The following is a 21,311-nucleotide window of genomic DNA, read 5'->3' as shown; positions in this document are numbered from 1 at the left end:
GCATCCATTCTGGTCACTCTCATTATTTCACGTTTAGAATGTGTGCATGCGTGTGGAAATGATACGGAATAGGAGATGCCTATGAGTCACGCACAAAGGACGTTCCGTGCTTAAACGCCTGCATGTGTTGCCTATAGATGTCGGAGGTCCGGCGGACCCCATCGCACCCACCATCGTCATCCCGCCGCGGAACACCAGCGTCGTCACGGGAACATCGGAAGTCACCATGGAGTGTGTGGCCAACGCTAGGTGAAAACACTAAAAAACAAACTCTGGCACATAGACAATGGGAAGAAGACAACTTCTACTTGTCCCTCGCAGGCCCCTCATCAAGCTGAGCATCACCTGGCGGAAGAACGGCGTTGCCGTGAGCAGCGGCCTGAGTGATTTCAATCGCCGACTGACCATCCTCAGCCCCCTGGTGGCTGACGCCGGCTACTACGAATGTGAGGCCATGCTGCGCAGCAGCAGTGTGCCGTCCGTCAGCGCTGGCGCATACCTGCATGTGCTCGGTAAGCCACGCCCCTTTTTAAGTCACTGATCAAAGGCATTTGTTTCCTGTCACTAATTTGTTGCTCAGGCTTTGAAGGCGTATATCTTACTCCCAGGGCAAGACCGCTATTGATTTTGAAGGTTAGATTAGAGGGTAAGCCTCTTTAGAGGTTCTAGTTTCTGCCAAACTTAAATTTTTCCAAGATGATTTTATTATATAAGGAGAGCTATATTAATTTCAAATACTATGACAAAGCAAGATGCCTAGTTGAAGAATATCTTTGCAGATTGAGGTCAAATCAGAGGGCAACTCTCCAGTCTGTAGCACACTGAAGGTTGAATCAAAACGATCAAAGGCAACTGAAAGATCCATCCATCCATTTTCTTTACCGCTTAAGCTCACTAGGGTCACGGGCGTGCTGGAGCCTATCCCAGCTATCTTCGGGCGGGAGGCGGGGTACACCAAGAACCGGTCGCCAGCTAATCGCAGGGCACATAGAAACAAACAACCATTCACACTCACATTGACACCTACAAGCAATTTAAAGTCTTCAATCAACCTACCACGCATGTTTTGGGAGGAAAACGGAGTTCCCGGAGAAAACCCACCCAGGCACGGGAAGAACATGCAAACTCCACACAGGCGGGGCCGGGATTTGAACCCCGGTCACCAGGACTGTGAGGCAGATGTGCTAACCAGTCGTTCACCGTGCCGGCAAACTGAAAGATCCTTATTTAATTTTATACCACCAAATCGGTGGATAAAACCTTTAGCAGTCATAGCTTCCAAACTTCTTCAAACTCTTATAGACGATTGTCTCATATCATAACAGTTAGCTGTCAAAATGGGGGGGGGGGAATTAAGTCAACAGCGAGACCTTTATTTATTTAAAAGTATATCTTCAAATTGGGGATGCTCGTCTAATGGCATAACAAGAACCAGTTTATTTGCATTATTTTGAATCCCATCTGACTATAGTTGAAAAGAAAAAGATTGAAGGCCACAGCAGTTTAGAATGCTATCTTAGAACCAATGGATAAACATCGTAATCGGGGGTAGTTTCTGACCAAACTTTTAGAGATGATCGTCTCTTATCATAACCCTATTCATTTTGAACACCATCAGTATATATCTAAACGATCAAGATAATTTGTTGTTTTTCGACCAAACTGTTAGGGATGATTGCGCTTTTTCAAAGCTAAAATCCCATTCCATTTTGTGGCCAAGCTTGACTCACCAGGTGTCAGACTTCAATATTTCACCTCCTCATTTTTTGTTTTTTGCTACCTGTTGACATTTTTCAGCCAACTATCTCCCTGCTGCTAATCAGTGTCCAAAAGTCTGACAAAAGGTGTCACCTGTGAAGCCGCCATTAAGCCGGCAGCCGCTGGCGAAAGCATTTGAATGCCCGAGTCGCTTTTGAGCGCTTTGATGGTGTCAAGGTTGCGATGGCATTCAAAGAGCAAGGTGCGGTTAACTTTTTTCCTTTGAATGCCGCCTACTGACGCTGGCCTCCCCTGCTGCCTGTTTGAAGGTTATGGCCAAAAACTGAGGCGGAATACCAAATGTCTCTCCATCTGATTTTTGCATCGTCTTATTTCTTTGTTTTTGCTAAACCCCTTGTCCAATCCTTTTTTTCCCTTGGCCTTCCAATTAAGCTGTCAGTTCTCGTTTGAAACATCGTGGATTGCTGCGGCGGGATTTAGGATTACATCACCTTGCCTCTTCTTCCATTCTCCTATCTTCTCCCAGAGCCGCCGCAGTTCATCAAAGAGCCGGAGAAGCACATCACGGCTGAGATGGAGAAAGTGGTCGACATTCCCTGTCAAGCGAGAGGTAAGCACATGTGAGGGGTGTACTCACTTTTGTTGCCAGTAGTTGCCACTTTAATGGTCGTCTGAATTATTTTCAAGGGACAGTAAATTTATACAAGCTGTACACTGACATCACATTTTAAAGTATCACTTCTTCAGTGTCAATAATGACATATTTACAAAAAGGTGAGAGGTGTACTCACTTTTGTGAGAGACTGCAGCTACAGTATGTTTGAATTATGGTATCTTTCCAAAGTTCCTTTGCTTAACTTCGCCATGGAAAATTACTGGAAACGTTCCTGAAAGTTACCAGAAATGTTCCACCCCTTTGCAACTTGCTAAAGACTAAAAACACCCCTCACAGGTGTGCCCCAGCCAGATATCGTGTGGTACAAGGACGCCACGCCCATCGATCCGGTGAAAACGCCTCGGTACCGGGTGTTGACGGGCGGCAGCCTGCAGGTCAACGGCCTCCTGCCCGACGACACCGGCATGTTCCAGTGCTTCGCCAGGAACGCGGCGGGCGAGGTCCAGACCAACACGTACCTCGCCGTCACCAGTGAGTGCTATGAAAAATGGGAACAGTTTCTCACCGAGATCAGAGATCAAATCTGTCCGTCATTTTTCAAACAACTCTCCAACGTTGTTTTTTTTTTTTTTTTTTTTTAAATGACTGTTTTGACCTCAGCTCAAAGACCATGTAACATTACTGCAAAAAAAAAATTAAAAATTACTAAAGTAAACAAACTAAATGAAACGCAATTAAAACAAATTACACCAAATTAAGGTGTTAGTGAGGCATCAGCAAGAGCATGTGAAAAGTAGTTTTTGCATGTTTCTTATCACTGCTGTAGTTTCTATCCCGTTGTGGTAGAATTTGTAATAATCGAAACACAAATGAGGAGGAAATGATGCCCTGTTAAACTTGGAAGAACAGTTTTCCAATCATATCGGTCGGATGTTATTCGACTGAATTGACTTGTTGCAGATTGCTTTTTGATTATTGATTTGATGATAGCCCACAAGTGGACTTGTGGTTAACACATCTGCCTCACAGGTTCTGGGTTCGAATCTCAGCTCTGCCCTTCCTATGTGGAGTTTTCTTGTGCATTTTCTGCAGGGACTCCGGCTTCCTCTCACATTCCAGTTTCTCATTTTTTATCCAATTTTGATCTAATTTGTGCTTGCCGACGGTAAGCAGAAAACACTAATGCGGACATGATGCCCTGACATCACCTGGAAGTTTTCAAGCGTCCAATCACAATCCTTGGATGCCATTCAGTAATGCATTCACCCACTACAGGCATAGTCACATAATCTGTGGACTCTATAAATGTTCTTCTCTTCTCTTCAATTCATTTATTTATTTATTTATTTAGTATTTCTGATCGTGAATACCGTCTCTCCGCATTCACACAGTAGACACTACTTGTAGACATGCAGTGTTTTTTATTTTGTTCCACGCAGCGTGGAGGTGAAGGATGTATTGTAAGAAGAATGAACAACAGTCGAGCGTCGACAAGAAATCAAGAGGCGGGCGTTTACATTACACTGAGTGGGATCTCTGCCTCACCTCTAACATACCTTCTCATGTTGCCATGTTTTACTCATTCCCTTTGTGTGTGTATGTGTCTGTGTGTGCGTTTGCCTGCGTTCACCGCAGGTATCGCTCCCAACATCACTGCCGGTCCCTCGGACAGCACCGTGATCGACGGGATGTCCGTCATCCTGCACTGCGAGACTTCCGGCGCTCCGAGACCAGCTATCACCTGGCAAAAAGGTGTGGGTTGCACAAAGACAGCATACACACACACACACACACACACACACACACACACACACTTAGGGATTATAATGTATGTTATCTATTACACGCGGGAGGATAGTTTGTGGCAGCTTACTGGCTAAAGCCGGGTTGGATCCCAAGGTTTTATCCCGCACCGGGCTTTTCTTGTTTTGCATCACAATGAGAAAAACATTGTCCCGGTTTCTCATCGTGATCCACTTCTAGCTTCTGTTCCGCTCCAGCATGATACTAAACCATGCCAGCCTGTTCAAGGCAGCCAACTCGTCAGGGCTGCTGTATACTGTAGTGTGATATTTTTCAGTAAAATTTGTAACCCTGAACCTTACATTACCTTCTTTACTTGACCTTCTTGTTTGGCAGACTGTTGGGGCAGCAAACTAGTTGGGCCTGAATTTGGACAGCCTATTATGCGATGAGGCAATGTGTCCTGGCATCGCTTCAAAGCACTAACTAAGCATCTGTGTTGCACGATATTTACAGCAAACATTGCTATTTTTTAGCACCAGCCTTTGCGATTTTGGTTCCATGTTTGTTGAGGCAGAAAGCTAGTCGGGCCTGTGTTAGTAATATTGATTATGAGATGACATATGACGCACTGGAATCTTCTCAAAGCACTTCAATTTGTTACATGGTAGCCTGTTTAAGCATACAACTAGTCAGGCCTGAATTAGTAGCATATATTTTGATATGAGGAAAGGAGGCCCTGGAATGGCCTCAAAGCATATTTACAGCAAACTTGATATATTTTTACCAACAAACTTTGGGTTCTGTGGCATCCTGTTACGGAAGCCAATTAGTCTGGCCTAAAAAATTCCAATATGTTATGAGATAACTGCCAAAGCGTCTGTGTTGTATAGCTGTATATATTGTGACATTAACAGCAAACGTTTTTTTAGAACCAAACTTTGCAATTTTGGGTCCGTAGCAGCTAGTTTAGGCAGCCAACGACTCGAGCCTGAATTAGAATAATCTATCATGAGATGAGGCAAGGATGCCATTGAAAAATCACACTTGCAACAATATATATTTTTTGGATCACCAAACTTCATAGTTTTGAGTCTGTGGCAGTCTGTTTAGGCACCCAATTAATGGGTCCTGAAATCTATTATGAGATCACTTAGATAGTGCCTGTGTTGTAGCTGAATCCAATATTATGATTGGTTTTTAATCAACCAACTTGACGATTTTGATCCTATGGCAGCCAAGTAGTCTGGCTTGGATTAGTAAAATTAATTTAAACCACATTTGTTGAGAGGCATTGATTACACAACATAATAACCTTGTTAATTCAAATTGATTAAATTTCGGCATGATGGACGAACTTGCTAAACTCTTATCGCGCTCATTGGCTCATACCCATCAGGAGAGCGTGTCCTGGCGAGCGGTTCGGTGCAGCTGCCTCGCTTCACCCTGCTGGAGTCAGGCAGCCTGCTCATCTCGCCCTCGCACATCTCCGACGCCGGCACCTACACCTGCATGGCCAGTAACTCACGTGGCATCGACGAGGCATCCGCCGACCTCGTGGTCTGGGGTAAGTAGAAGAACATTATTGCTTCTCCTTGTTCCGGAACATTCTGTCATCTCTCCTCCACCGCCTCGTCAGCCCGAACCCGGATCACGACGCCCCCGCAGGACCAGAGCATCATCAAAGGCACCAAGGCTGCACTGACCTGCGGTGTCACACACGATCCCAGCGTGAATGTCAGGTAAGCGGACGCATTCAAACGACTTTATTCAGCAGCCGACCTTCTGGGGCGGCTGCTGAATAAAGTCCTCCAGAATAAAGTCGCTCCGTAGTACAGCACTGAATAAAAGTGAAAACCTTTTGTTCGCAATGCGTTATGCAAACAAATTATCATTCCAAGGTTGTTCTCAGTAATGGCAGTAACATAACACGCATTAATAAAGCCATCAAATAGTTTCAATGTTTTTATATATATTTTATGCACAGAAATTGCTTCATACTTTTTGACATTGTAAAATTAAAAAAAGAAAATGAATAAAAGTTGCCTGTAAAGTGATAATTTCCAAGAATAATTAATAAAATATTATGGTCTCTGGCGGCACGGTGGCCGACTGGTTAGAGCGTCAGCCTCACAGTTCTGAGGTGCGGGGTTCAATCCCCGTCCCCGCCTGTGTGGAGTTTGCATGTTCTCCCCGTGCCTGCGTGGGTTTTCTCCGGGCACTCCGGTTTCCTCCCACATCCCAAAAACATGCATTAATTGGAGACTCTAAATTGCCCGTAGGCATGACTGTGAGTGCGAATGGTTGTTAGTTTCTATGTGCCCTGCGATTGGCTGGCAACCAGTTCAGGGTGTACCCTGCCTCCTGCCCGATGACAGCTGGGATAGGCTCCAGCACGCCCGCGACCCTAGTGAGGAGAAGCGGCTCAGAAAATGGATGGATGGATGGATTATGGTCTCTTAAATATGTTTTATTTGAAATCTATTGTAAGAGGATAAAATGCATGGCCAATGTGATAAAGTAACATGTTTTAAATACCCTATAAGGTGAAAACATGCATGAATCATCATAAGATATTCTGAGATTTCTTTTTAATCAATTGTAAGATAAATGCAATACTAATGTTCCAAAATATGTTTTAATATTTAAAAAATCCTCTGTGTTGTGATAACATGCATGAATAATGTCAAAAAAGATAATCATAATAATAAAAATTACAACTAAATGAAACAATTATGAAATAAAAATAATCTTTAAGGCGATAACATGCTTGAATGATGTTAAATATTATCAGAATGTTATTCCATTTATGTTTTACAGAGTCGCCTATTAGGTGATAGCATACATAAAGAAAATTAATTTAAAAAAAATTAAATATTAAAACAAATACATTCTCGGGTGATAACATACATGAATAATATGATTCGATATCATTTTAAACATTTTTAAAATCCTCTTTAGAATTATAACAAGAATGATGTCATAAAATATCATTTTAAAATCATTTAAATACAAATCTCCTCTAAGATGATACATGTATTAATTACATTGTAAAATATATTTTTTTAAATCCCCTGTAACATGAACGATGACACGGAAGTATTATTCTTTTCATAAAAAATAGTAATAACCTTTAAGGGGATAATGTGCATGCATGATGTTATTAAATACAATTTTGAAAATTCGATTTAAAAATACCCTGATAGGTGATAATGATGTCATAATATTGTTTTAATATATCAAATATTCTATTAGATATGTAACATAAATCCCCTATAGGATATTAACATGAATTTAGAACCTTTTCAAACACGGTTTCCAAAAATAAAATCCCTTATAACGTGCATGAATCATGTAAAATAATTTTGTTAGTTTTTTATATGAAAAAAAATAAAAAATCTCTTGTCAAGGCATAACGGATTAAAAGTAATATGATGAATTAGCACAATTTTAAAAAATTGTAATCATTTTAATTTGTAATTAACATGCATAAATAGTGTTTACAATCCCACCAAAATAAATTAAATATGATTTTAAAAGTAATAAAAAATATTATTATTATTATTGATCTAAATCTGCCCCACTTGCTCCCAATGCATTCCAACTGTCACCAACATGGGAAATCCTATTATAAAACGGCACGAGCAGCGCAATATATTGCTTATTATGAAATAATCCCATTTTGGGCACAGGCACCTGTGGGAGAAAGAGGGCGTGGCCATCAACGTGCACGCCATGCCGCGCGTGCAGCAGGACACCGACGGCACGCTGCACATCTCGCAGACGTGGTCGGGCGACATCGGCACCTACACCTGCCACGTCACCTCGGTGGGTGGCAACGATTCCCGCAGCGCCCACCTCCGTGTCAGGTGAGCCCACACGCAACTGCACACACACACACACGCATGCACACCTACACTTACACACACAGACACACACGAAGGAACTTTATTCATCCCCTTTTGCTCACTTTTCCTCAACTCTGACTAATTTCCTCTCTGTCCTCTGACCAGCATCACACTCATAAAGGCATAAGTGGAACGTGATTAACATAAATCATTCTTATACGTGCATCCATATGTTGTTACCATCTTTAAAAGTGTGTTTGTCTGTGTGTGTACAAATCCCAGCCCCGCTTGTGTGGAGTTTGCATGTTCTCTCCATGTCTGCGTGGGTTTTCTCCAGGTATTCCGGTTTCCTCCCAAAACACGCATGGTAGGTTGATTGAAGACTCTAAAATGCCCGTAGGTGTGAATGTGAGTGTGAATGGTTGTTTATATGTACCCTGCGATTGGCTGGCGACCAGATGAGGGTGTACCCCGTCTCTCGCCTGAAGATAGCTGGGATAGGCTCCAGCATGCCCGCGACCCTAGTGAGGATAAGCTGTACAGATGGATGGATGGATATTTTGGCTATTTAGACCTCCATAGAGCGACTGGCTAACATGGATTTAGTATAAAAGTGTCAGTGTCATTTTTTTTAAAAAACGCACCCTTTCCTCTGATTGGTTGCCTTTGTGTAGAAAAACATTTAGATAATATTACATCCCAAATACTAGAAAAAGTTGGTTTCGCAAAATACGGGACCTTTAAAAAAATAATAAAAATCTCTGTAATCTGTACAGATAATTTAAAAAAAGCATGAAAATATTGAAAAAACATGTAAGATTATAACACTTATGGTAAATGTTGGAAAATAATATTTTGGGGGGAAATGTAAAATATTGTCACATTTTTATAATCCATCCATTTTCCGTACCGCTTATCCTCACGAGGGTCGCAAGCGTGCTAGAGCCGGTCTGAGCTGACTCTGGGCGAGAGGCAGGATAGAACCTGAACTGGTCGGCAGCAAATCGCGGGGCACATACAGACAAACAATCATTCACACCTACAAGCCATTTAGATACTTCAATTAACCTACCATGCTTGTTTTTGGGATGTGGGAGGAAATCGGACTACCCGGAGAAAACCCATGGAGAACATGCAAACACCACACAGGCGAGGCCTGATTTGAACTGTGGTCCTCAGAACTGTGAGGCAGATTTGCTAACCAGTCGTACACCGTGCCGCCCATTTTTATAATGAATTTAGGAAATAAAAATAATCCCCATGCATGTAGGGTGGTGTGAGATATCACATTTTGAATAAAAAAATTAAAAATCCCCTGTAAGGTGCACAAAAGATGTGAAATATGTTCTGATTGCAAAAAGAAAATATTCTGAAAAATAATTACAAAATGTTTGTACTTTGGTAAAAATGGTAAAATAAAATGTTTACTTAAAAATAAACCTTAAACCTAATAGGTCAGACACTGAAATTTGTATTGAATATATTGTATTCAAACTCTAAAATGTCTGTCATGTCATAAGATCATGTCATTTGTTTTCTTTCTGTTATATTGTTCCCCTTTACCTGAACGTACAGTAGCTATTAAGATGTCGGTGGGTAATGGGCGTCCGTGTCGTTCCCCGCAGGCAGCTGCCTCACGCGCCCGAGAACCCTGCAGCAGTGCTGAGCACTTCCGAGCGGCGTGCCATCGACCTGACCTGGGCGAAGGCCTTCGACGGCAACAGCCCACTCATGCGCTACATCCTGGAGGTGTCTGAGAACAGTAAGTTCCCCGACCCCCTAATGGAAATGTACCAGGGGGGGCTGAAGAGCTTCAAAGCCACTTTAATGCACAACTTGTTTCGGTAATTGCGGACAACAGAAGAGCCTCCAATCTAGTCCGGACACTGAGAAGTGCTCAGTCCATTCTCCAAAGTGATATACAGTGGATACGGAAAGTTTTCAGACCCCCTTAAATTTTTCCCTCTTTGTTATATTGCAGCCATTTGATAAAATCATTTAAGTAATTTTTTTCCTCATTAATGTACACACAGCACCCCATATTGACGGAACATTTTTTGGGCTGATTTATTAAAAAAGAAAAACTGAAACCATAAGTATTCAGACCCTTTGCTGTGACACTAAAATATTTAACTCAGGTGCTGTCCATTTCTTCTCATCATCCTTGAGATGGTTCTATACGTTCGTTGGAGTCCAGCTGTGTTTGATTATACTGATTGAACTTGATTAGGAAAGCCACACCCCTGTCTGTATAAGACCTTACACCTCACACTGCATGTCAGAGCAAATGAGAATCATGAGGTCAAAGGAACTGCCTGAAGAGCTCAGAGACAGAATTGTGGCAAGGCACAGCTCTGGCCAAGGTTCCAAAAAGATTTCTGCTGCACTTAATGTTCCTAAGAGCACAGTGGCCTCCATAATCCTTAAATGGAAGACGTTTGGGACGATCAGAACCCTTCCTAGAGCTGGCCGGCCAGCCAAACTGACCAATTGGGGGAGAAGAGCCTTGAGCCTTGAGCGAGAGAGGTAAAGAAGAACCTAAACATCACTGTGGCTGAGCTCCAGAGATGCAGTCGGAGATGGGGGAAAGTTCTAGAAAGTCAACCATTACTGCAGCCCTCCACCAGTCGGTGCTTTATGGCAGAGTGGCCCGACGGAAGCCTCTCCTCAGTGCAAGACACATGAAAGCCCGCATGGAGTTTGCTACAAAAACACCTGAAGGACTCCAAGATGGTGAGAAATAAGATTCTCTGGTCTGATGAGACCAAGATAGAAATTGTTGGCCTTAATTCTAAGTGGCATGTGTGGAGAAAACCAGGCACTGCTCATCACCTGTCCAATACAGTCCCAACAGTGAAGCATGGTGGTGGCAGCATCATCCTGTGGGGGTGTTTTTCTGCTGCAGGGACAGGGAGACTGGTTGCAATCGAAGAAAAGATGAATGTGGCCAAGTACAGGGATATCCTGGACGAAAACCTTCTCCAGAGTGCTCAGAACCTCAGACTGGGCCAAAGGTTCACCTTCAAAAAAGACAATGACCCTAAGCACACAGCTAAAATACCGAAGGAGTGGCTTCAGAACAACTCCGTGACTGTTTTTGAATGGCCCAGCCAGAGCCCTGACTGAAACCCAATTGAGCATCTCTGGAAAGACCAGAAAATGGCTGCCCACCAACGTTCACCATCCAACCTGACAAAACTGGAGAGGATCTGCAAGGAGGAATGGCAGAGGATCCCCAAATCCAGGTGTGAAAAACTGTATTCGATCAAAAGGGTACTTCTACTAAATACTGAGAAAAGGATCTGAATACTTATGGCTGTGTGATATTTCAGTTTTTCTTTTTTAATAAATCTGCAAAAATTTCAACAATTCAGTTTTTTTTCTGTCAATATGGGGTGCTGTGTGTACATTAATGTGAAAAAAAATTACTTAAATGATTTTAGCAAATGGTTGCAATATAACAAAGAGTGAAAAATTGAAGGGGGTCTGAATACTTTCCGTACCCACTCTATATACGTGTATATATATCCAGTGCCGTGAAAAGGTATTCTCAATTTCTTATATTTTTGCATCGTTTCCCCACTTTAATATTTAAGATCATCAAACAAATGTAAATAGACAATTATAACCCAAGGGAACTGAAAATGCTGCTTTTAAATGATTTCAATTATTAAGGGAAAAAGAACCATTCTAATATATATATATATATATATATATATATATATATATATATATATTATTATTATTATTATTATTTTATTTTTTTAAATCCCAGTTGTGCTATACTCTTTTTGGATTTCAAGCAGTCACGCTCCTGTGTCGTCACCCCATGTTAGCCTGTAAGTGCACTATATACCCTGCCAGGAAGTTGAAAAAGAATTTAAGATCAGTACCGGTCATTAAGGGCGTCCATGACTTCTCATATTCATGGGGGGAACAAAGTACCTTGACAAAAAAGCGGCATTCTTGCGTGAGAGCTATTGAATATTCTGGGTGATGTGCACAAACCAGGGCCACTGTCAGGACGCTAACATGCGCAGACGCGTCAGGCATGTCAGAAAAATTTGAAAAATATTGGGTTTTGTCCAAAAACATTTAACAAATCAAGGTTGATGGTGTGATGTGGTAATTTGCAGATGCTCCCTGGGCGATCCTGCTGGCCAGCATCAAACCCGAGTCGTCGGCGGTGACGGTTAGCGGCCTGATTCCGGCGCGTTCCTACCAGTTCCGCTTGTGCGCCGTCAACGACGTGGGCAAGGGCCAGTTCAGCAAGGAGACAGAGCGGTGAGCTGCCATCCCATAATGTAACGCTCTACAATATTTGGTGGCATTAATGGTCATAAAGGTTGACGGACAGCAGAAGTTCTTTAGACTGAAAACTTGTCGGCAAATAGTGAAGCCTGTTTCCATGGCAACCGCTTTGACTGATCCGTTCAGTCAAGAGTCGGCAAGGAGGGATGGAAGCTTTTAAGCCCGCCAGAGCACACACACACACACAAACAAAAAAACGTTGCTTGTAAACATGCCACAGTGAGTCTTCTACACAGTACGTGCCGCCGACAAGAAAAAAGACCATTTTTGCGACGAGCATACATCGTGAATTGTCACTGCTCAGAAAATGTGAGCGGGTACCCTTATTAAATACAGAATGAGCTGGTGATAACCTCTGGCAACTCAAAAACATCCATATGCCTCATGTATCTAGCTCTACCCACGATCATTCGTGTGTCTCCCCCTCACTCCCATAGCTGTGACGACCAGTGGGAGGATTTAAAAAATATAATAATTATGACGATAATAATAGTAATATATTAATGAATTGATTTCTACAATGATTCAAAGGGTTTGATGCCCGCTGTTTGCATATTTATGAATGAATGAATGTCTGACATCCACCGCTTCCTCACAAGACTGCATTAGAAGCACAAAATGAACTTCAATTTGCGTGTTTGGTGTCTGTTGTAGCGTGTCGTTGCCAGAGGAGCCTCCTAGCGCTCCTCCGCAGAATGTCATCGCCAGCGGTCGGACCAACCAGTCCATCATGATCCAGTGGCAGCCGCCACCCGAGAGCCATCAAAACGGCATCCTGCGCGGCTACACCGTACGGTAAGTCCGCCCCCCTGGATTGCCTCGTGGAGGTTTTAATTTACTACTGAATTACATTTGTGTGCTCCTCAAATAAGACTATATCGCGATCATAATATATGAAGACTTACTACGGGAGAAAAGTAGTTTTTTCAAGGACAAAAACCTGAATATTAAAATAATAAATCCAAACTATATGGGGGGGAAAAAAAGTCAGTTTTAAGAGCTAAAAACACGCACACACACGCACACACACAAACACTATTGCTTTATAATAGCATGCTTTTGTCCATCCATCCATCCATTATCCGACCCGCTTATCCTCACAAGGGTTGCGGGAGTGCTGGAGCCTATCCCAGCTATCATTGGGCAGGAGGCGGGGTACACCCTGAACTGGTTGCCAGCCAATCGCAGGGCCCACATAAACAAACAACCATTCGCACTCACATTCACACCTCGGGGCAATTTAGAGTCTTCAATTAATGCATCTTTTTTGGATGTGGGAGGAAACTGGAGTGCCCCGAGAAAATCCACGCAGCCTTGGGGAGAACATGTAAACTCCACACAGGCGGGGCCGGGGATTGAACCCCGGTCCTCAGAACTGTGAGGCAGACGCTGTGTGTGTGTGTGTGTGTGTGTGTGTGTGTGTATATATATATATATATATATATATATATATATATATATATATATATATACACACACACGTAAAATTACTACTTTTTTCTTTTTAAAAAAAATAATATTTTATTCTTGTAAGATTTTAAAATAAATACAACTGTACTCTCAAAAAATACAGCTTTATTCTGGAAAGAGTACTACTTTTTTTCTCAAAAAATATCACTACTCTTGTAAAAATTGTATTTTATTCTCACAAGATTATAAAAAAAAACTTCATTAAAAACAAATTGTTTAATATTAGACAAATTAATTGTTGAAAACATATGACCATATTCTTGCAACTTTTTTTCTATAAAAGATAATTATTACTACACTTTTTTCTACACAAAACATATTCTTGTAGGATTCATCTATTGTTTTGAAAAAAATCAACTTTTTTCTTGCACAATTCATTTTTCTTTGGAAAAAAAATAGGACTATTGTCAAAAAAAAAATCCAACTTTATTCTGGATAAGTACAACCTTTTTTCGATAAAAATATGTCTTCATTCTTGTAAGATTTTTTCTTGTGACAAGATCTATTCTTGTTAACTTTGTCCTCCCAAAAATATTACTTTGTACTATAATTTAGTACAGAAAAACATACGGCCTCATTGGTGTAAGAGCTCAACTTTGTTTCTTGAAAAATAATTTGTGAAAAAAAACGCCGGATACCTTTCCTGATGGAACCCCCCTATTTTTAATCTTGTCTTGGGACCAGCCTGGTTAATACCCCTTAGTAGTAATAACTCCTAACATACAGTACGTTTTTTCATTTCGTTGGTGCTCTGTCTCCCCCCAGCAGGGAGTCGGTTGTACTGCACAGTACGTTTGTGTGTTTGTATTTGTCAGGTACCGTCTGACGGGGCTGCCGGTGGACTACCAGATCAAGAACATCTCCAGCCCGGACGTGACCACGCTGCTGCTGGAGGACCTCATCATCTGGACCAACTATGAGATCGAGGTTGCCGCCTACAACGGGGCAGGCTTGGGCGCCTTCAGCCACAAGGTCACTGAGTGGACCCTACAAGGAGGTAATACAAATCTATCTATCTAGCCATCTCTCAACAGTATCTAGCTGTCTGGCTCTCTTTCCATTTGTCTATCTATCTTAGTTGATCAATTTTCCTGTCCCTCTTCCCACGCCAGTGCCGACCATCGCCCCTGGCAACGTGCTGGCGGAGGCCGTCAACTCCACGGCGATCCGCTTTACGTGGACGGCGCCCAACCCGCAGTTCATCAACGGCATCAACCAAGGCTACAAGGTCGGGGGTGCACTGACACAACCAATTAAAACGGCTCTCAGCATTGTTCGTGTGTGCTCGGAATGCTTATTATTAAGCATTCGCACTGAAAAATGAATGTGGATGCTAAGAAACAAGCATTCGTTCTAAAGAATGTACAGTACATGGATGCTGAGATCAAGCGTTAGAACTGAGGATCAAGCATCCAAACTAAAAAAATATACAGTATAAATGCTGAGAATCAAGTGTCAGGTGTTCACACCGAAGAATAAGAAATAAGAACATGTTTGTTATTATTGGGTCAATACTGAGAGACAAGCATGTTTAAAATGATTTTCTGGCATGGCTGGAAGATGAGAATCAAGCATTCATACTAAAAATGTTTGTGAATGCTATGGCCAGAAGAATCAATCAGATTACTCAGTCGTCATCCCGTTGGCGCCTGTAACTTTGTACTGTACGATATGTTGCAATGTGCTCCCCACTCCTAGCTGCTCGCGTGGGAGCCCGGGAATGAGCGTGAGGCGGCGGCGGTGACGGCGCGGCCCAACTTCCAGGACGGCGTGCACGTGGGCTACATGACTGGCCTGAAAAAGTTCAGCGACTACTACACCTCCGCACTGTGCTTCACCACGCCGGGCGACGGACCCCGCAGTCCCCCAAAGCTTCTGAGGACGCACGAGGACAGTAAGTGGGCGGCGAGCGTCCCCCTTCTTTAGCGTTTTCACTTTTACCAAAGGCAGGGCTGAGCGTCTCTTTTTGCTTTCAGCGCCGGGCGCTGTCGGCCACCTGAGCTTCACCGAGATTCTCGACACGTCGCTCAAAGTCAGCTGGAGTGAACCCAGCGAGAAGAACGGCATTCTCACAGGTACGCGCACGCGTGCGCGCGTGCACACTCACACACACACACACACACTGCATACGTTCTCAACGTGCTTGTGTGGGTTTTCTCCGGGTACTCCGGCTTCCTCCCACATCCCAAAAACATGTATGTTAAGTCAATGAAGACTAAATCGTCCACAGGTGTGAATATGACATTTGTCCTCAGGCTACCGCATCTCGTGGGAAGAGTTCAACCGCACTAACACACGGGTCACCCACTACTTGCCCAGCGTCACCCTGGAGTATCGCGTCACTGGACTGACCGCGCTCACCACGTACACCATCGAGGTGGCGGCCATGACGTCCAAGGGACAAGGCCTGGTCTCGTCCTCCACCATCTCCTCGGGCGTCCCGCCAGGTCAGTCGGTCTGAACGTAGTACCTGGACTGACCTGTGACAGGCAGTATTGTGACACAAGAGCGCACCCAGACTGATGAAAAACACAAAGAAGAAGAATGAGTGGTAGAAAAATGCAGAAGCTTGGCTTGCCGTTAGCTTACTTGGTAATTGCATGTCAGTGGTGTCAATTTGTCTCCTTGTCATTTATTAATAAGAAGGCTAAAAAGAAGAAAAAAAATTATAATAATAAATGGCACTTATGTCACACTTTTAGGAATCCCAAAGATTCCTATTACAGAAAAAATAAACTTTATTTGATAAAAATCAAATGCTAAAAGTGCTAAATATATATAAAATAGCAAGCTAGCTGGATAGATAAATATAGTTAAGCTCTGTATACTATCTAGAGAGAGCTTGAATCTAACTAAAGTAGTAAATAGAAATAATGATTCAAAAATGCATTTAACAAAATATGTTTATTGAATATTTAAAATGATCATTTAAAAAAATTATTCTGAAAACTTGATAATTTTAATCAAAAAATAAATGAATATAAAAGAAGCACCGTAAGTCAAATAATATAGTTAGGCTATATGTAGCGTGATAGAATCAAGGAAATTAGTAGATGAAAAGTATTGTAAAATAAATAAATAATTAAAATATCAAATACTGTGATAATAAATACAAATAAAATAAATTTGTTGAAAAAGTATAGGTTCTACGAATTTTAATGCAACTGGGGGAGAAATGCCATTACAAAAGAAAATAAGCCAATAAATTAAAGGTGGAATACTATTTCTACCATTGTATTAATTTCAATGTTTTCGTAAATGTACTATTTTTTTCACACCAGTGGTCTGAATACAGATAGTAAACATGGATAATATATATATATATATATATATTTATATATATATATATATATATATATATAAATATATATATTATATATATATATATATATATATATATATATATATATATATATATATATATATATATATATATATAATAAAATGTCATCCACTGTATATTTTTTATTTCCTGTATTTTGTTATGTCAAATTCTTGCTTCCTCTCAGAGCTTCCTGGCCCACCCACCAACATCGCCATCTCCAATATCGGCCCACGCTCCGTCAGCCTGCTCTTCAAGCCGGGCTACGATGGCAAGACCTCCATCTCCCGCTGGCAGGTGGAGGCCCAGGTGAGCTTGCAGAATCTGATCGCATATCGTTCATTCAATGATTGTAGATATACAGATCCCTGATTGGTGGTCTTAGGTGGGCGCTGTGGGAGACAATGAGGACTGGGTGACGGTTCACCAGGTGTCCAACCTACCCGACGCACGCTCCCTGGAGGTTCCAGGTCTCAATCCATACACCTATTACAGGTGGGAACAGTAGATTGAATGTACCACGCACCCTCTAAAGGTTTCCAGATGATACACCCCCATAAGGTTTCAAAGTTAAGTTTCAAGACAGGGTTAGTATTTCAAATTAGGATTTGAAATTAAAGTTTCAAGTCAGGCTAAGGGTTTCAAAGTAGAGGTTCAAATTAGGGGTTTTAAATAATGGTTTGGGTTTAAAGTCTCCATTTCAAATTGGTTTAAAGCAAAGATTAGGCTTTGAAGTTAGTGCTTCAAATCAGGTTTAGGATTTCAAATTAGTCTTTCAGTTTACTGTACTGTTGCAAGCCAGAGTTAGGGTTTTGAAGAAGGTTTTAGAGTCTCCAAGGATTTTTTTCTAGCCACTGTTACTGTTTCAAATTACAGTTTAAGCCAATGCTAGGGTTTGAAATTATTGTTTCAAACCTGAGTTAAGGTTTCAGACAAGGCTTTGGGTTTCAAATTAGGGTACTTAGCCAGAGGTAGGGTTCCAACTCTGAGTTAGGGCTTCAAATTAGAGTTTCAACCCCCTTTTTCCACAACACCGATCTAAGATGAAAAATACATCAATGTGGTTGTTCATTCTAATTCAATGTCCAGGTTCCGTATGCGTCAGGTGAACATCGTGGGCAGCAGCCCCCCTAGCCAACCCTCCAGGAAGATCCAAACGCTTCCTGCCCCTCCGGATGTCGCCCCCGCCAATGTCACACTTCGCACCGCCAGCGAGACCAGCCTGTGGTTAAGATGGATGGTAAGAAAGGCGGGGCGGGTGCGACCATAGACGACCTCACTGAGCGGCTATGTAATTGACGCCCGCCCCCCAAAAGGTTTATAACTTCCTATAGATGCTACAAGATAGCAGCAAAGCACTTTCAACTCACTTCAATCTACAGTAGTTCCTTGACACCAAAATTCCACGAGATGGCGATGAAGCACTATTTTTGTCTAAATTAAACTCAACTCATTTCAACATAGTTTCTTCACACCAATATGCCACAAGATAGCGGCAAAGCGCTATTTTTGTCTCACTGGAACTCTTCAACTAACCTTTCTAATTATCGCTAGCCTCTGCCTGAGTGGGAGTATAATGGCAACGCGGAGCAGGTGGGCTACAGGGTGCAGTACGCCAAGGCGGGTTCGTCGGGTCGCCCGCTCACCCAGGCTATACCCGACCGCCTGGAGAGAGAGTTCACCATCGAGGACCTGGAAGAGTGGACCGAGTACGAGGTGAGGGTGCAGGCCCGCAATGGTATCGGGCTTGGGCCCTGGAGCCAGCCAATCAGAGGCCGAACCCGAGAGTCAGGTGAGGCTGCGTTGCATTTTGCGCTCGGTGACATTTGCGTTAATATGATTAGCCGTTGAGCAAGCCTGAGACGTTCATGCTAAAGTCAAATGCTTTTGAATTATTTTTTAAACATTGGATATCAATATCCAATAAAACAATTGGCTAAAGGCTAACAGCTAAATGATGAAGACTATTCACTAATAAAGCCTAACAGCTAAATGGTAGCAACTCAGAGCTAATAACTGCTTACAGCTAAATACTAAACACTACCTGGTGATAAAGGCTGATAGCTAAAATGCTCGACACTCGCAGCTGGTAGAGGCTAACAGATCCATGCAAAGATTTAACAGATTGTAAAAGCTAGCAGGTAAATGCTACGGACTATCTGCCAATAAATGCTGAAAGCTAAAAGCGAAAGACTATCGTCCGCTAAAGGCTTGTAGCCAAATCAGAATCATCTTTATTTGCCAAGTATGTCCAAAAAAAACACACAAGGAATTTGTCTCCGGTAGTTGGAGCCGATCTAGTACGACAACAGACAGTCAATTGACAGAGAACACTTTTGAGACATAAAGACATTGAGAAAAACAGTCACTGAGTAATAAAGGGTTGCTTGTTATCTGGTAATGCCGGTACAATTTGTTATTTATTTATTTTTATTTTTTTTTACAATTGTGCAAAAAGATGCTTGGGACTCAGAGCTGATCAAGTCTAAAATTCTACGGCTAATTGCAAAAGACTATTGGCTGACAAAAGGCTATTACTTAAATGCAGAATTCTAGTCTAGAATGCTTTTGATTTCTCATTTTCATACTAAATATTGCTTATTTGGCTAAATGCTAACAGCTAATTACCAAGAACAGTCTGCTGATGAAACCTAAATACTAAAGACTCACAGCTGATGAAGGCTAACTAAAGGCTTGGAGCTAAATGCCAAAGTCTCGTCAAATTTGCAAAAAGTTCTCACAAAATAGATTTAAATGTTTTATTTCTTGCTGAATATGCATTGAATGTTGCTTAAGGCTATTTGCTAAATGATAAATGCTCATAGCTAATGTCTGTCCATGGAATGCTTTTGATTTAATTCATTTCTGAATTTTGTTAGTATTCCTATTGCTTAAGACTGAGTGGCTGAGTGGTGAAGGCTAGTTGCTAAAGAATATCAGTTAATTGCTAACATCAAAATGCTTCAAATACTTTCCTGACATTTTTGTCATTTTATTTATTTATTTTTTGTCCAGTGCCGTCCTGCGGGCCAACTAACGTGTCGGCCTTCGCCACCACTTCCAGCAGTGTCCTGGTGCGCTGGTCCGAAGTACCCGAGCCGGACCGGAACGGACTCATTTTGGGCTACAAGGTCTGCTTGTCATTCATTAATGTGGTCAAGCAGCATGTGGTTCAAGGTTTTCTTGTGTACTCTGTTCCAAGTCAACAACTGTTTGTGATCGCGAGGCGGCTCAGTGACAGCATTTGGAATACCTTGTGTACAGCATTGCATGCGCCTCTCTCTGCAATTTCTCCTTTTTTTTTGGCTGTTTGGCAGGTGGTGTACAAAGAGAAGGACTCAGACAGCGGCGCCCGATTCTGGACGGTGGAGGGCAACGCCACCCACAGTGTCCAGCTGGCGGGTCTGGGCAAATACGTCCTGTACGAGATCCAAGTCCTGGCGTTCACCCGCATTGGAGACGGGCGGCCCAGCTCCCCGGCCATTTTTAAAAGGACCCTGGATGACGGTAGACATCTTGAGTTGTTTTGTTATAAGCGTTCAGGTGTGAAAAATTCATATGGCCGTCATGAAACCTACATGATTGGGTAAATTTAAACGTGTTTTTGTAAGTAACTGAGGGGGTACCCCAAACATGTCAGGCACTGGGGGGAGATTGGATATCGATATTCAATAAAACAATTGGCTAAAGGATAACAGCTAAATGCTGAAGACATTATTCCCATCTCTGTCATGATGTTGACGGCAGTCATCTTCAACATTCCAATGAAGATGCTGCACCCTCTCTCATCTGTCAAGATGTTGAAGGGGGTGCGTAGCAACACTCAAAAAGAGTGGGAATCATTGTCATCTTTCCCCTGTGGTGCCCAAAAGATTTAGCATAAACTCTTTCCTCTGACACTACGTAAAAAGTAAAGATGAGAGCATTTTAGAGAGGAAATGCCTACATTAAGGCTAAAAATCACTCTTGGGAGTGGGAGATATTATAAATGTAAAATTAGTATAGCAGAAGGAAGGCTTATAAACTGCTGGTGTCTTCTGTGTTTGTCATGCCCCGAATTAAACTGCTGTGCACGCACAAGATTAAAAGGGGGTGCACCATCTCTGTCAGGACGTTGAAAGGGGTGGATGGGTTTAAAAATGTGGTAATCATGACATCATCAACCGTCCTGCAGTGCCAGGACCACCAATGGGCATCCTGTTCCCTGAAGTCCGCACCACTTCAGTTCGCTTGATTTGGCAGTCGCCCACGCAGCCCAACGGGATCATCCTGGGTGAGTAAA

The 21,311-nt window shown here is 42.3% G+C and overlaps 1 protein-coding gene across 7 annotated transcripts in view; it reads left to right on the top strand.

Annotated features, from left to right (window-relative positions):
• sdk2b (sidekick cell adhesion molecule 2b) overlaps nt 1–21,311 on the top strand; it is a 237,988-nt gene that overhangs the window by 192,963 nt on the left and 23,714 nt on the right. For all 7 annotated transcript variants that reach the window (XM_061755556.1, XM_061755553.1, XM_061755555.1 and 4 more), the window contains 23 exons: nt 138–249; nt 322–512; nt 2,246–2,329; nt 2,672–2,866; nt 3,971–4,087; nt 5,478–5,645; nt 5,718–5,820; nt 7,771–7,947; nt 9,552–9,688; nt 12,063–12,210; nt 12,892–13,032; nt 14,523–14,704; nt 14,820–14,935; nt 15,406–15,601; nt 15,684–15,782; nt 15,963–16,154; nt 17,217–17,338; nt 17,415–17,524; nt 18,119–18,269; nt 18,584–18,821; nt 20,045–20,160; nt 20,347–20,536; nt 21,204–21,302. In XM_061755556.1, coding sequence (XP_061611540.1) covers nt 138–249; nt 322–512; nt 2,246–2,329; nt 2,672–2,866; nt 3,971–4,087; nt 5,478–5,645; nt 5,718–5,820; nt 7,771–7,947; nt 9,552–9,688; nt 12,063–12,210; nt 12,892–13,032; nt 14,523–14,704; nt 14,820–14,935; nt 15,406–15,601; nt 15,684–15,782; nt 15,963–16,154; nt 17,217–17,338; nt 17,415–17,524; nt 18,119–18,269; nt 18,584–18,821; nt 20,045–20,160; nt 20,347–20,536; nt 21,204–21,302 — 3,384 coding nt within the window. The remainder of the gene's footprint in view (nt 1–137; nt 250–321; nt 513–2,245; nt 2,330–2,671; nt 2,867–3,970; nt 4,088–5,477; nt 5,646–5,717; nt 5,821–7,770; nt 7,948–9,551; nt 9,689–12,062; nt 12,211–12,891; nt 13,033–14,522; nt 14,705–14,819; nt 14,936–15,405; nt 15,602–15,683; nt 15,783–15,962; nt 16,155–17,216; nt 17,339–17,414; nt 17,525–18,118; nt 18,270–18,583; nt 18,822–20,044; nt 20,161–20,346; nt 20,537–21,203; nt 21,303–21,311) is intronic.

Source organism: Phyllopteryx taeniolatus, chromosome 19 (assembly GCF_024500385.1).
Source record: "Phyllopteryx taeniolatus isolate TA_2022b chromosome 19, UOR_Ptae_1.2, whole genome shotgun sequence".
NCBI lineage: Eukaryota > Metazoa > Chordata > Actinopteri > Syngnathiformes > Syngnathidae > Phyllopteryx > Phyllopteryx taeniolatus.
The sequence above is the reverse complement of the archived record's forward strand: the minus strand, read 5'-3'. Positions and strand labels throughout refer to the sequence as shown.